General features: G+C 40.5%; 1 protein-coding gene across 7 annotated transcripts in view; it reads left to right on the top strand.

Annotated features, from left to right (window-relative positions):
* Positions 1 to 16,208, top strand: part of LOC109407655 (transcription factor SPT20 homolog) — a 31,399-nt gene continuing 15,191 nt past the window's right edge. For 3 of the 7 annotated variants that reach the window (XM_029864588.2, XM_029864585.2, XM_029864584.2), the window contains exons 1-3: positions 2 to 523; positions 11,799 to 15,311; positions 15,375 to 15,504. In XM_029864588.2, the coding sequence (XP_029720448.1) occupies positions 11,976 to 15,311; positions 15,375 to 15,504 (3,466 nt within the window). In that variant the 5' untranslated portion in view covers positions 2 to 523; positions 11,799 to 11,975. Of the gene's footprint in view, positions 524 to 11,798; positions 15,505 to 16,208 lie in introns of all 7 variants that reach the window. The other 4 variants (XM_029864587.2, XM_029864583.2, XM_029864581.2 and 1 more) reach the window with 2 other exon arrangements.

Below are 16,208 nucleotides of genomic sequence, written 5' to 3'. Positions count from 1 at the left end.
AAGGGACACAAGAGAGAAATGGAAAAATCGCGGCGGACATTTTGAAGGCAAAAGTAAGTTTGAAGGAAATTTTAATACGCTCGAAGTCAGGTCAATGTGCATCGAAACTGGACTAACTAATTGAAAATCGATGCCGGAAAGTGCGTGGATCATGCGGTGCATGTTAGTTCGTTCGAAAGTGCAGTATTTAGGATGAAAAGTTGAATGCAAAAAATCTCCAGAGGGTGCCCGTCGCGGATTTCAGTCGACGACGCAGAGGATTTTTCTCATCTCTTCTCCACTCGCGCCCTGCGCTGTTGTATGTGTATTGTGTGTAAAAAGGCATTCTTCGGTCCAACTCAATCAATCAACTCGTGAAGAAGGAAAAGACTTTTTGAGGACGGCGAAACGTGAAAAAGTCTATCGAGTGACTCAACTGTGCGACGGAAAGGCCGTGGAGTAAACTGGGATACGATGCCGATGGCTTGCAGCATCTGAACGACGAATTTTCTGTTGCCCAGAACAGACATTACCCGAGAATAAGGTGATTATTTTCAAACGTGAGGCAATTAATCAAATTACACATAAAAAGTAAGCTCACGTTCGTATCGGAGCTGCCGAAATGCGAGGGATGATGCATATACAAATACAAAATAGTCGTAGCTCTTTCTCTTTCGTCCGCTGTAGGAGGTTTCCATTCCGTCTTTTCAAGTGGCTCCTTTGATGGACAGGCCACGCTCTCGGTGTAGTTGTGCGTTTGTACGTGTGCGCGCGCGAGTATGATGAGTGAGTGAGAAACATTTCGCGTGATATCAGAGCGACCGACATCATCATCTCGCGGCTTGCGTTTTTGCGCTTTGATCTGTGAACGTGAGCCACGCGGGAAGAGGAAAGGAACACCAGCAGTGCGAGAAAAGAGAAACAACAACAACAACGGTGGCAAGAAAAACAGGCATTATTATTGGGAATGGGGACGCTTTGTGGAAAGAATAAAGGATGACAAAAATGTATGCTCTTATGTGGAGTTGTTTTATGCGAATGCGAACCTGTATGAAAGCACGTACGGTTGATGTGGTTGTACGGTCGCTCAAAGTTCCAATGCGACGGCCACTGGCTAGTATGTGTGTTAGTATGTGCACGAAACTGCGTAAGGTATTGTTTGGTCTGAGAATGGAAATCATTCCCTCCGCAGATCAATAGCGGTAGGAAAGAAAGTACCCAAAGCTACATATCGTATGCGGAGATAACAAGTGTGCAACGAGCGACGGGACCTGTCTTTGCTTAGGTCTTGCCCAATGCATATGGCTGACAAGTAGACACATGAAACCGCTCGAAAGAGTGGATGTCGAATAGAACCTACATTTATGGTTAAATATATCGGAATGGCAGACGTTGAACGTTGTCTAATAATCTAATGATGCAACAACGAAAAGCAATAATGCAATATACTTATTTCAAAACGTAATTTAACTATGCAATGGCATTTCAAAAATCAACATGAGACCCTTCTGCTTTTGTTGTATTGTCGATTTGTGTTTTGAAGTTATCACAGTCTTGACAAATTTACGGTACTTTATAAAATCTTGTGCACTTCTCCAGCTGCAAAATATAGCAATTTTCTGACTTTCGGTAGCAGAAATTCTAGTCAAGTTATTGACCCGATCATTGCTCAAATATGTGGCCGCTAATACGCGTATCAAATGCGGTCGTTTGAATGTTGCATACATTATGGCGTTTAAGTAGATGGTAGCAGCTGTCCCTCAGAGGAATTAATACGCATTTGTAGGGTTCTTATTTTCTACTTTGATTTTGTTGTCACTGTGTTATTGAAGAGGCAACAGATGGAGACTACAATGACACAGTGACCCAAAGTTGGCTCAAACTGGATCATATTAGGTAAGAAATCACAATACCTATCGGACGCTGTTTATATCGTTTAATTGTAGAAACCGAATATTTATCATCTCATCATTTGGAAAATTCAGTTCACTGCTATAAATATACCGACTAATAAAAAATCAGAATTGGTCGTGACGTGAGTTTATTACAGTATCGACGCGTGTGAATCAAAGGGGTACCGATGTCCGGTCACTTTTTCACATTTTTCAATTCGTTGTCACGCCTAGGCCTGTAAACGAAAACATTTTGTACTTCGTACACGTAAAATTCAGCATATCAATAGTTCCGTGTCAAAAATTTAACTCTATCTTTCGAAGCGAATCATAGTTACATTTTGCATGAAAATCGACGTCTATCCGATCAATTATGCATCACAGTGTATCTGAGAGGGTTTAAGCTGGATTTAATGTTAACTTACAAGCGTGAATCTTTAAATTTTACTCTCAGTCCCTTAGAGCACTTTTGAATAGTTTTGCCTCGGACTACTTGCAGGGCTGTTACAAAAGTGTCGATTTGGAAACCGCAAAATCCGCGCCAAGCCATTTGAAATCCGCGCCGAGGTCATCAAATCCGCGCCAGTACAAAAACATATGCTTTTGATGACTGAAGCTCATACAAAGCCACAGACTTTTGTTGTACTCCAGATGAAGAGCATTTCTAATGAAAAATCAATTTTTAATTATTATTGATCTATGACTTTAGATGACAACTTATACATCGGCTAGTTTTGTTTTATTGGAATAAAAATTTTGAATCGATAGTTCTTTGTTTGTTTATCAATAATTGTGTCGGCTATTTTACGAGAATAGGTTTTCCTGATCTCAAGGTTTTCGAAAAAACAGCATTCTTGGCGAATCTTTTGAAACAATTTATAACCAACGTTATGGTGGAAATCCTGAAATAAAATCTAGTAAATACCAAAAGATCGTACGAGAGAATTGAGAGATAATTTTCACAAACTTCTTGAGAATTTCATGAATTACTTTCTACAGAAATTTATTTTATGAAAATACAAATAGGGTAATACTAGTGGAATTCATTGATTAAATCACCAATACACTTTACTTCTGAGAGATATTTATAAAAAGGAAGCACTTAAAAAAGTCTGAAAATTCAGTGAAATTTTAGCAAGCTAGGATTACAAAAGCTTCAACAATTTCTTCAAGTATTCTGCAAAAACAACCTCAAAAAATCTACCAAGAAACCTTTCAATAACTGTTCCCGCAACTCCCCTCAAAACGAGTGCTCCGTCTGGAAATCAAAGAGAAATTTTACAACAGAAGTTCGTATTTTGAGGATAATTCTATCAGAATTTCTCACGACACATACAGTCTACAAAGCCAATGACTATTTTTACGACATTCTATTAAATGTGACTTCAAAATTCATCCAAATGTTTCTCCAAAATTTCCGGTATGCGTCTTTTTACAATTTCCATTAAAAAAACAGCTTTCAGTATCACCAAGAAAGTCCAAAAAGAGTTATGGGGAAAACTCTAATTTGAAAAGGTTCATTATTTTTTACTGATTGTGTTGAGCCTCATGTCCAAATATTTAATGGAAGTGCATTTGAAACGATTTCCGCAAAATCCGCGCCGAAATTAGCAAAAACGCGCGAAATCCGCGCGAAACGCAAAAACCGCGAAAAACGCAAAATCCGCGCCACGTGTAACAGCCCTGTACTTGTTTTAATTAATCCGAATAATTTTCAACTAAACAGGTATTGAATTTGAATATACAAGTGTTACGCAAAGTTGCGTACCTTAAATTTTAAGGCTACCTCAGTTATACTTGAGAACCACTGGGGTTCAGTGCCATACATTTGGTGAGCAAAATAATAAAGCTGAATAGGGATTTTCAGTATAGCCTGGAGGTGTTCCCGTGATAGGTCACCGAAATTCTTTTTAGCTAACTGAGACAGTGCATATCGTGTTTGCTGTAAGAGTCGGTTTAGTCCCAAGAAACACCTCCCGCAACACTAAAAAGAATTTCGTTGCGAACGTAAACGATCAACGCCTTTCCGATGGCGCTATGGGATCCGGCATTGTGACTAGATCTCAAAATAGACTTCACCGCGAGATGCATAGAAGTCTATTGATCAATGCGTCGCTCGTCAATATGGATCCACAGTAAGCCGCCAAAGCGAGCAGTTGCCTGGAATGACTGCGGAACGAAAGACTACCAGACATCGCGAACAGGAGCCATCGTTACAACAATGCGTGATGTGGTTTCTGTGCATAGCATCCTCAACTGTAAAGTGGATAAGTGAGCAGGAAAACCGTGAGTTGACTACTTCAATTCAACATATATCGCAATCTTCCGATTGCCCAGTATCCACATCAATCCAATGTGAGTGTTGTGAGCACGTCTAGTTTTTAAAGCTGCAGTATTTTTTTTCGGCGCTGGTAAAACGCAACGGTCGGAATAGGCACCCGTTCGGCATTCTTTTTTTCAATACAATGCAGCCCGCACTAGCTCAGTGTAAAGAGAAGTTGTGATGTCCAACACGAACAGAAACTGCTATGAAACAGAAAAAAAAGTCTTGTTAGGTGATTTATAGTGGTGTAGAATATTTCAATATTATTTGGTATTCCTTTGTACACGTACTTAAAATTTAAGCCTAATTACTGTAAAACTTCAACAGGTGTAAAGTGTTACGTGGGGGGAGTGTTACGCAAAGTTGCGTACCTTAAATTTTAAGGCTACCTCAGTTATACTTGAGAACCACTGGGGTTCAGTGCCATACATTTGGTGAGCAAAATAATAAAGCTGAATAGGGATTTTCAGTATAGCCTGGAGGTATTCCCGTGATAGGTCACCGAAATTCTTTTTAGCTAACTGAGACAGTGCATATCGTGTTTGCTGTAAGAGTCGGTTTAGTCCCAAGAAACACCTCCCGCAACAACAAGACTTTTCTAAAGTTCCGCGGTGCACTTGCCATGGCTTCGCGGTGTACCAAGTGCACCGCGGCGAATGACCTGAAAACCCCTGATTGATTCCACAAATCGAATAACAATATACATAATGAGATAAGCCCATATTCTAAATCTCCATGCCAAACTGAGCCGAAATACAAATTTTCATGAATTTCGGTGCCCGTATTTAAAATCAGTTTAAAATTTGTATGGGATTGATTTGTCGAATCACCCCTCGTCGCATTTTGTACTGGGTGGAGCTGTCAAACAGTTGCCCAGCTGTCAAAAGGTGGTTTTGAAAAATCTCTTTAAAATTAATTTTAGGTACCAAAGTAAAGTTTTAAAAATCGGAAAAAAATCGTTGTTGCTCATAAAAAGGTGCTCTTTCGTATAAAATCAAAAAATCAATACTTTTTTCTTAATTCAAAACCCCAATTGTCAAAATTAAATATCTGTTTTTGCAAACAATGTCTATTCACAAAGTTGTGGATTATATCTCATTCTTCTGAGCAATCCACTAGCACAAATAGAAAGATAAAAACCGCCTGATTCGTTTAATGGAAGCGAATTGCGTGAGATGAATGAAATACGATCCACAGCTATGTGAAAAGGCTTTGGTTGCAAAAGCATTTACACCCTTTTGAAATACTGGTGCCGAAATTTCCAAATTCTGTGAAATGTTTGCATAACAGTTCAGTAAATATGAACATGTCAACCTTGCATAGCGATTTTCACCGAATTTCTGAAAAACTCGAAGTCGGCTATATCGCGGAGATCGTGGCAGGGTGTGCACGCATGCGGCTATGTTTTCAAAACTGTCATGCGTTTATCCTTCTGCAGAGCTAATAAACGGCTGGTGGTGCTATGCCTTTCGCAAATTTTGCCTTGGACAGTGCTTGCAAATTGATCTTCCGATAATTTCGAGATTGTTGTGAGAGCTTGTCTTATCCCCATCGGAGTGCCGGAGTCTGTCTTCATTTTCGGGTGATTTCCGTTTAATTTTTAGTGATATTGCTGCTGGAGACGCAAATAAAAGTCAACAATTTCGTCTTAAGAGTATTGAAGTTCTATAATATGGTGGGTTTTTCCTGCACATCGTTCTGGTGCCTAAACGTTGACCAAACGTATCTGGGCAATCTACTTACTACGCCCAAATTCCCGTGACAGCTAGGCCTGAGAGAACGTAGAGATCTCTACATACCTTTCTAACTATTCTAACTCTAACTATTCTTCTAACTATGTCTAACTATTCTTCAGTAACGGATGGGAAGGAGGAAATTCTTATAACAGTACTCTGAAACTGTACTCCCTATGAATCTGTGCGAATTACTTAATGCTAATGTTAATGCTAATGCGAACTACATATAGTAGGCAGATTATCGTAACCTAATTGATTGGGTTTCAACATTTTTCGTTATTGTAGACAATGTGGAAAGTGCAATCAACAAATTTCTGATGGTAAGAAACTCTAGCACAGCTTTCAAATTCTTAGGAGGAATTTTCCTATGTGCATTTCTATGGCGAAATTATAGGCTAATCCAGATGACCCCCAATTGTAGAGGCGCTTGGTGAGATAAGGAGAAAATCGTTTGTTTACATAAAAAAGTCAAATTTTTGTCGTCAAATTTTACTAATTTTTTGCTCTAGAAGTTGCTATTTTCCATTTGAAATAGCTTCCATGATCATCATTCTTGATGCCCACACCGATAGACATCGGATTGGCCAGCTAACAAAAAATCCGGAAGATCGCCCGCCGGAGGCATAGCAAAAGCTCCTCAAATTATTCACATAAATTGTTCGTAAGTTGGGTCTTGTACCATTTGGGCAGGTGTACCTATTTTGGGCACTTACCGCTATAACTAAGTCAATTTCAAACCGATTGATTTGAAATTCTGTACAGAGTTAGGCACGCACAGTATATAACACTGAACAAAAATTCAAATCAATCGGTTTGAAGCTGACTTAGTTATAGCGGCAAGTGCCCAAAATAGGTACACCTGCCCAAATGGTACAATACCCTACCTACCGGATCTAAGCTCATCTGAAAGAGAATTATTTTTTTTTTCCAAAAAGTGCTCGTTTGTTTCTCTACGATGCGCAATTCGATATAAAAAAATGAAAAAGGTGCACTTTGCCTATGCTGCGCCATGTGAATTTTTGGAGGAGTCACGTTTTTCATAGGGTTCTCATTCCTGCCACCAGATGCGGAGGGATCGTTAGCTTCTGTTGGATTTACCTATTGCATAGATATTCCCGAATAAGTTGATAAATATGCTTTTGGCACGTAGAACAAGTAAAAATCTGTCTTATTTCTTATAGGCAGTTCGGTACAAATATCGGCGGGGTTATTGATGAGTTTTTAGAGGATTTTTAGGAAAAAATAACTATAATTTCCCCTATCAAATAAATCCGATCTTATATTTGAACCTTAAAAAAAAGAAAATACGTGTAATTTAGAAATACATCGAAAATTTCGGTCATTCGCAAATCATCCGAAATTTGTTAAAACAACAATGACAAGTTCTGTGAAACCTGCAAACATAAGCAATTAATCCATAGACAATATGTAAAAAAAAAACATTTTCAATATTTACAGATCCACTGTACGATCTGTACGAATCAAAAAATAATCGAACAGTGAATCGAAAAGAAAATTCTGTTATTGAGGTTTTTGTGAAATTTCATAGAATTCTAAGATTTATTTCAATATGATGCCTATGGATGGGCTAATTCAGATTATTTTGAGCTTATTACTGCCCCTGTACACTCTACTTACAAATTTAATAGTGAAATGATCGAGGAACAATCAATAACTATTTAACTAATAATGATAACTAATTTAACTCCTGCACTAACACTTTTTTTTACTTTGTTTTTGTTTGCCAACCAAAACAATGAATAAGCTGGTGTGTGAAAGGGTTGAATTACTAAATTACAATAGGTTCTTACTCAGGGATCGACTTACATGAGAGGATTGAAATGTATTAAGCGTCATATGTTTTTCCATCGCGCATTTTGCGTTAGAGTTCTAGTAAGTACTAATAAAGCCTGTTCAAACTAATCTATGCATTCCTGAACTAATATCATAAAATTTCCACCAATAAGTCTGAGTACACTGCCCCTTTATGCATGTCAGTCCCATGTTGTTTTCATAGCCCATACCTTTTATACTATAGCTCCATTTATTTTCAAAAAGAAATGTATTCACTTCATGCATACCCTTTTCGTGGTATATTGAGCTGTGAAATAACCTCGTGAATGACAAAAACATGATTCGCTTTAGAAGCAACATGGGTCTGACATGCGAAGAGAGACAGTATAGGAGATTAACTTCGAGAACTTAGCCCAAAATATCCTAAATCATCTAGTTATTTCTGGATTGTTTGACCTTTAGATCTACATTTGCAAAAAAAGTGCATTTTACAAGTTGCTCTAGAACGTATAATTTGTTTTGAAGTTTGTATGAGGTTTGTAATATGCTATTCTAGTAATGGCACATATATCATTTCGGAACATAACCGATTAATGGTGGTTCAGTTTTTCTATCTTAGATCCTTAAAAACTACCATTTAGGAGTCGTTCCTACGTTTCGGTAGTTGTTGGTGCATTCTTCTGACAGCCGAAACGTAGAGACGAATTCTAAACAGTCGTTCTAGAGATCTTAAACTACAAAGCCGAGCTCATTATTCCCGAAATAGTCGAACCTACGAACATACAAAAAGACGTTCAGAAGATCTCCTATTTTTTTAAAGTTCGAGTTGAATTTTATTGTGACATTCTCTATGATCGTTAACCTTAATTATCATAGTGTTGGCTTATAAACGAGTTCACTTTCAATTATCAAAATTTCAATGTTTCCTAAGGTACCATCCTCTTAAGTCTTTTGCAATTGTCCAATAGATTCTACCGGAAATCCTGGAGAAAACCTTCGCGCCTGAACCCTGAAAGAACTCCAAAACTTTGTAGAAGAGAGTAGAAAAGCTCCTGCTGAATGTTTGCACCTATTCCTGTCAAAAATACAGTCATAGCCCAATCATGGGTCACCCACAATTATGGGTCAATTCCATTTGAATTGCATGGTGAACTGTCTGACTAATAATTGTGACAGAGTGACCCATAATTGTGCAATGACTGTACTTGAAGATATTTCTAAGAATTTTCCACGGAAACCTAGATAAATTCCAGAAACTTCTAAAGGAATTGAAAAAAATGGAATTCAAAGGTTTAGTTGTGCATAGGGTATTGTACCATTTGGGCAGGTGTACATATTTTAAGCATTTGGCGCTATAACTGAGTCAATTTTATACCAATTGATTTGATTTTTTCTATACGGTTAGATACTGTACGTATCTCAACTTTTTCCAAAAGTTATTATGTATAAAATTGACTTGTTTATAGTGGCAAGTGCCCAAAATAGGTACTCCTGCCCAAATGGCACAAGACCCTACCAACCTTAAGACCTGTTCAAATCGTATCCCAGAACTGTAGGACAATTTCAAGAAGAACTCTGGCAAGAAGTTTTAGCGGAATGTTTTGTAGAGTTTTCGTTTCGAACTTAAGATTTTCTTCTTGAATTAAATTAAAAGTGTGGTGAAAAAGACGAATTCTGACAAAATCGATAAATCCATTGAGCAGATTGTAGAAGTAATTTGTTAAGGCATCTTAACTGAAGATAATTTAAATATTTTTGAAACATGTTCCGGAAAAAAATGTGTAATACTTGATCTGGATTTCTGCCTAAGATTTTGTCCTAAGTAGAAACGAAGTCAGAAATTCCATCAAGAACTGATCAAGTATTACGGCTAAAATTTCTTCCACAATTTGGAATTACAGTAATGTTCCGATTTTATCACGGCCTCCGCGCGTCAGTCATTGATTCATCATTCATTTGCTGTTACATTTGAGAGAAAGTGTTTCCCCTCTTCTTTAAGATGAATGTTGAAAGCGCGTTTTGCAACAGTAAAAATATCAAAAATGGGTATACATTTTGTAGAATATTTAAAAGCATTTTTGAAAAGGGGCGTGATAAAATCGGAACAATACTGTACCGCTAAACACTACGGATTTTCTATTGCTGCATGAAGTTGCCAGAAGTATTCTCCTATCAGTCGCATTAGAACATTTTATTTCAATTTCCTCAAAAAGATGTCCCCAAAGGTGTCCGGCCATATGGCCGAATGCCGCTTGACCGAATGACGTTTGGCCGAATGCCATCTGGCCAAATGGTCGTTTGGCCGAATGTCGTTTGACCCAATCATGATCAAAACAATTCATAGGATTTTTTTTGGCATTCTTGCTACCAGTATGATCATAAGAAATATTTCCTTCTTTTTATCATAGGCTATTCTCTCTTTAGTTTTGACATTGAGAAATTAGTTGCCATTGAAACTGACAATATTTTATCAAAGATTATTCCTTCTTTGAATCATAGGCTGTTCTTTCGAGTTATACTGATGCCACTGTAACCGTTCGGCGAACCTGCTCGAGGTTTTTGAACTAAACCGATGGCTTAAGCGCCACTCTCGGTGAATATAATTTCTTTTAGCATCGTTTTCACACCAGAATTTCAAACCTAGTTATACCAATAAATTATATTAGGTATCTATTTTTGCTTGCTATTTTTTCTTCTTGAATAGTGCGTAGATTGTAATTATTTCGCAACGACACTACTTCCTGATGCTTTTTTGTAAGGGTTATTTATATTTTTCCCGATTTTTTTTTATTCTATGTGCAAAAATCCACTGGCAAAAGGTCTCCCACAACACTGTGACCCTGGGCACCCACATTCGTAAATCTGGCTCTACATATAAGAGTTACGCATATTTTAGTGCATGTTTTTGTACAGAAGACACTGTGACGTATTTCTAACATTGTGTTAGAAATATCATTTTGTTAGAAATACGTCACAGTAACTTATATGCAACCAAAACTTGCGATGCTGTAGCTCTTATGTGACATGTTTGTTGCTTGGGATGTTTGATGTGTTCAGATGTTATTATTCATGACTAGCTGTCCCGGCAAACTTTGTCTTGCCAAAAGGTGTTTTTTTTTGACAACTCTTGAGGTCATTGCAGCACCGCACTCTAGATTGGTTTTATTTCGATCGTGTTCAATTTCTTCCCAATTCATAAAAAAAATCAGTAATTTCACAATTTTCCTACTTTTTCAGTAGTTTTCCGAAACTTTTTTTACATATAAACACAGCCGCCATGAATACGAATCGAACCATGCATGAGTCATGCTGATCGGTCCACCCGTTCTTGAGTTTTGTTGCCTCAAAGGGACTTCAAACTCATTTTTATATATATAGATATTACAAAATGTCCCTGGCAGATAAAAGTTAGTGTTTATGGGTATATAGGTTTATTATTATTATTATTTTTTTAACCAACAATTTTGAAAGAGGGGAAGCCATTTTGAGTGATATCCTCAATTTCGGAATCTTAGGGGAAATTGGTTTGGAATACCACAATAAGTATATCGTGGTTTTTCACCTTCGGACATGATTTTTATCACTGCGTGGCCAGAATTTGTGCAAAGATGAAAACCTCTGGAAACATGCTGCTTTAAAAAAAAATAAACTACCCAAGAGATCTGTTAAGGCATTTACAAGTGAATGTCAGTTTGGTTTATATTTCGTTTATCACAATACATCAAAATGTGTAATCTAAAAAGCGTTTGTTATTTTGGTGACCTGTATCGTTAACTGACCAAAATATCTCCTCGTATCCTGAATTCATTCAAATGTCTCTTAATCCACAACACGAAGAAAATTTGCAATTTCGAAACCTTCAGCAGACTTGTAAGAGAACTCAGGACATTGATAATCGTATCATAGAACAAACATGCTCAAGAAGTTGATACTCTCTCTAATGGGGTGAAATAGTGCAACTTTCAAGCAAAGTTATCACTGGGTGGGAAAAAATGTGGAAGCATACAAAATGAAAAGAAACAACTTCTAAAATCAAGGTTTTAACTGGTGTTTTCTCTATTTCTCTCCTTTCAGATAAACTGTCGGTAGACTTTGGGTTACTCATATGAAGCGTTCAACTGTTGTCAGAACAGTTTCCCAAACAGCTTGGACGAATGAACCATCAGAGGCGACAACGTGTCACCTAAGCCAATCAGTTAGCGACAGCATTATCGTGAGTTTGTTTCAATTTTAAACCCATTTTTGTCCAAGATGGATCCAACAGGGCCCTGGTCGTACACCTATAATCGACAACCGGGCGCAGCTAGTGGTGAGTTCCATCACCACCTTGCGACGGCGGCTGCAGCCGGTAGTATAGGACTGGCTGCCCATAATACAACCGTTGGTGTGCCATCGACTACATCTCAACTGCTCCTGCAGGCAGCTCATACTACATCTCTCGGAGCCTCATCAGGACCATTCAACCCAACTGGATTCCTGTCGCCACCGGGAGTCAGTTACGATGCAGTGTTCACCCCACTGTTCCACCCGGCAGCCAATCCAAAGCCTGCTCACTATAGCTCGACTATCAACCAGCATCGAGTGTTGGCCCAAGCACAAGCCCAGGCAGCAGTGAAGCAAGTAAACGAACCGGAAACTCTCCGGGATAACTATACTACGCAACAAACCTTGGCTGCTGCGGCTCAAGTGGCCAACTTTTATGAGCAACAGCAACAACAGCAGCAGCAGCAACAACAGCAAACATCTAATACCAGTGCAGCAAGTAGCGGTTCGACATCTACAAGTGGCTCCTGGCAGGGCAATCCAAGTCCTTTTGGAATCATGCCCCACGAGAATGTCGTCCAATCGAGTCCCGTAACATCAGCATCGACTAAAACCACTACTTCTACGTACGAGAACTTCAACGCACATTTCACCAATTTGAACCAACTCAACACCCAGCTGACAAGCAAATCATCCGCGCGGTCTGCATCACCAGCCGTCAACAGTGGCAACAGTAGTTCAGGTGCAGCCAAAACGGGTACTAACTACTTTGCATCGTCCAACACCAGCAGCAACCAGCAGCAGCAGTACGGTGGAGTGAACGAATCTCTATCAAATTATTCCACCCAACAGCAGCAGGGCAGTAAGCAGCAGATGGACTACGGCGGTACTAGTAAGTCATTGTCGTCCAACTCCGGTTCAGGCAGTAGTTCGTCTTCGCTTCAGCAGGCCACTTCATCCTCTTGTATTGTTATAACCCCCGTTTCCGGTTCCATCAATTCCCAATCTTCCCTAGCATCTCCTCCGGCGAAAGATCAAAAGTATCAATCCCGTATCATACCATCCCAAACACCCCTCGTAAATTCCTCCATCGTCTATGCGGCTCGTAATCATAATGTACCGGTCACTAGTTTGACTGATCCCAAAACCCGGGTATTATCGGCAGGTTTGCAGACGCAGCAACAACAGCAACATCAGATCCAACAGCAGCAACTTCAGCACAATGCACACTATCTGCTGCAGATGAACAGTTTCATAGTACCTCCATCGGCTGCATCGCCTCCGACGGCACTCAATAGTAACAAAACTGTACAAAAGCCCTCTATCCAATCAAAAGCCATCGGCGGTGGTGGAGGAGGAGGAGGAGGTGGCCAATCAGCCACGATAAAAACCGATGGCCAACATACTGTAATTAGTCATCAGCCCCAGTCCTCACCAATTAGCTACTCAATCACCGACAGCAACGGACGAGCGAGTTCTTCCTCTTCTGCGGCATCTGCGTCGGTGGCGACATCTGCTAAAATAAATAGTCCCATTAATCGTGTCAATAACAGTAGTAATAATAGTAATATTTCTAGGAATAACAGTAACAGTAGTAGTAATCAGCAGCAGCAATATCAACAAAACAGTGCCTCTAATAGTTATAGAACTAATTATAGTCAGTTGAGCGTATCTGGTAGTAGCACTGATTCGGTTGATTATAATCGCATCAACAAGCGTGAGTCACATCAGCTGCAGCAACAACAACAACCACAACAGCAACAGTATTCAAACACTTCACTGTCTCGTCATAACATGCCTCCATCGCCAGCGGCATCCGATTATAGCTCCAGCTCTGGGTCACTAACGAGGCGTCCGTCTTCGCCTAATCTCACCCATTCGCAAGCTTCTCCCATTGGCCATGTGCCCAGTCCAGCGTACCCAATGTACAACAGTCCAATGGGCAATACGTTGTCATCTCCGAAACACCACAGCCAGCATTCGACGAATCTTCAGACAAGTGCGACACGGTCTCCTTCGTCCAATATTCCTCGACAGTCGCAACCTCAGCCACAATCGCAACAGCAACAACAACCCCAACAGCAAGTGGCTTACTCGTCTGTAATCACACGTACTCAACAACCTCAACAACAGACGCTTCCTCAGCAGCAACATCAACAACAACCACAAGTACCCCCGATTCAGGTACCCACATTAAGCCATTGGAACAATAGAAACACGAACGAACGGTTACAACCGGAACGAAGTGATCCAATGACAATAGTGAAAAATCTTCAACAACCGAGTATCATTTCTCCAATACCTGAAAGACAAGTTGCACCTCCAGCAACTCCTGAAAAGACTGAATCCAAATCGAGACGGAAAAAGTCCGACACTCCCACGAGAATTATACCAATGGCAAGCGTTGCAAATGGCGAATTCAATGTAAATACTACAATAACTTCTTCGAATGCTGGCAATTCGGCGGGTTTGAGTAACAGTCAGACAACAAGTACAAGTGGTGCTGGTAGTGAAACAAACGCGAAAGACAACAGTAACACGCTAGATTTTGACCGGTGGAACTTGGCGCCTCCTCCGGCGGGGACAACAAAAATGTTCCCAAACAGTAATTTTATACCTCAAACACCCTCCACCTCCTTTATTCCTCCTCCCCATCCAATCTACTATCCGACTTTCCATGGTCCGATTCCTCTAATACCAAATGAGATTATCAGCAATACTCTCGCAGCAGCTGTCGGCAGTAATCTCGACACGCCAACGTATACCACATTGCTTAGCGCGTCGGACAACACTGGTCTGGCACCATCTAACAATAGTAGTAGTACTAGTCGCGGAGGCGAAGACGAACGGCCTTCTCCTAATGTTGACAACAGCAATAAGGTTGTAGTCCCAAATATAGAGGAAGAACTTGGATTTCTTGCAGAAAATTCGAGATCAAATTCGCAGCAGCAGCAACAACAACCAGCGCAACAGCCCAATCAACAGCAGCAGGGTGCTTCCACTGATGGTGCCGCGGCTAATAATGGAGTTGCACCTGCACCTGCCAAGAAGTTCAACGTTCCACCGAAAGAATCCAAGGGCTTCATGGGAAGCTATCTGAAGTTTTTGCAGGGCGAACGGGATACATCTCCACCGCCGGCCAATAGAAGTAATCGCAAGACCACGTGGACTCGGCCTACCCCTACAACTCCGGCGAACAAGAATACCGCTGCTAACAATGCTGCCAATAAACAAACGGCTGCTAATCAACAGCAGCAGCAACAGCAGCCGCAGCAACAACAAACCCCGCAGCAGACGACACAAGCCCAACAGTTGGCACAGAATGTTAGTAATGGTATGCTACACGCAGAACAATACATGTCTAATTTCCATATTCCAAATCTCCAGCAAAAACAGCCGCAAAACGTGCAACAGCCGCAACCGCAACAGCAGCAGTTACAACAACAGCCCGATCCTCGATACGCACCCTACACGGCCCCAAAGGATAACAGGAAGCGCAAATACGACGCGGCAGAAGGTAATAACTTAGCGTACGATAGTGCTCCTAGCGAAGGTGCAAGCTATAGCTCACTTCGCAATGACAATACGGCAGTAGCCATGGCGGCAGCGGCAGCCGCAGCAGCTGCCGCTACAGCTGAGTTACAGCTACAGATTGAACGCAATCAAAAGAAGATGCAAAATGCACAACAAATGCAACACCAACAGCACCATCCACATCAGGTGCAACAACAGCTACAGCAGCAATCTATTGCGAGATCACGTTCGCCTTCCGTCAGCCAACACCAATCATCTTTGGCCATTGGGTCTCCTTCATCTTCATCATCTGCCTCTTCTCAGCAGCAACAGCAACAGTTGACGCAACACCAAAGTCAACAGCAAAACCTTATCATGACCCCAACCGCTCAACACCTACTTTCTTCTGCTGCAGCAGCAGCCGCCCTTAACCCCGGTAGTCTCCCAATGACGCATCCCTCCCATCCTCACCACCAACAGTTGCAGCAGCAAATGATTCAGCAATCGTATTACCATCATGCCGCTGCAGCTCAACAGCAAGACGAAGGTGCTTTCAGTTTGTTTGATCTTCATCTTCGACGACAGAGGTGGTAACGCCATTAAACCCACCCCGGATATCCTCAATCCTCACCTCGGTTTTGATTCTGTTTCTGTGTCCATTCCACCCCTTAACATTTGAATCGAGTAAATCGTGCCATCAGATTACTA

This window comes from Aedes albopictus, chromosome 3 (assembly GCF_035046485.1).
Source record: "Aedes albopictus strain Foshan chromosome 3, AalbF5, whole genome shotgun sequence".
Lineage (NCBI taxonomy): Eukaryota > Metazoa > Arthropoda > Insecta > Diptera > Culicidae > Aedes > Aedes albopictus.
This window is presented reverse-complemented; position numbering and strand designations above follow the sequence as displayed.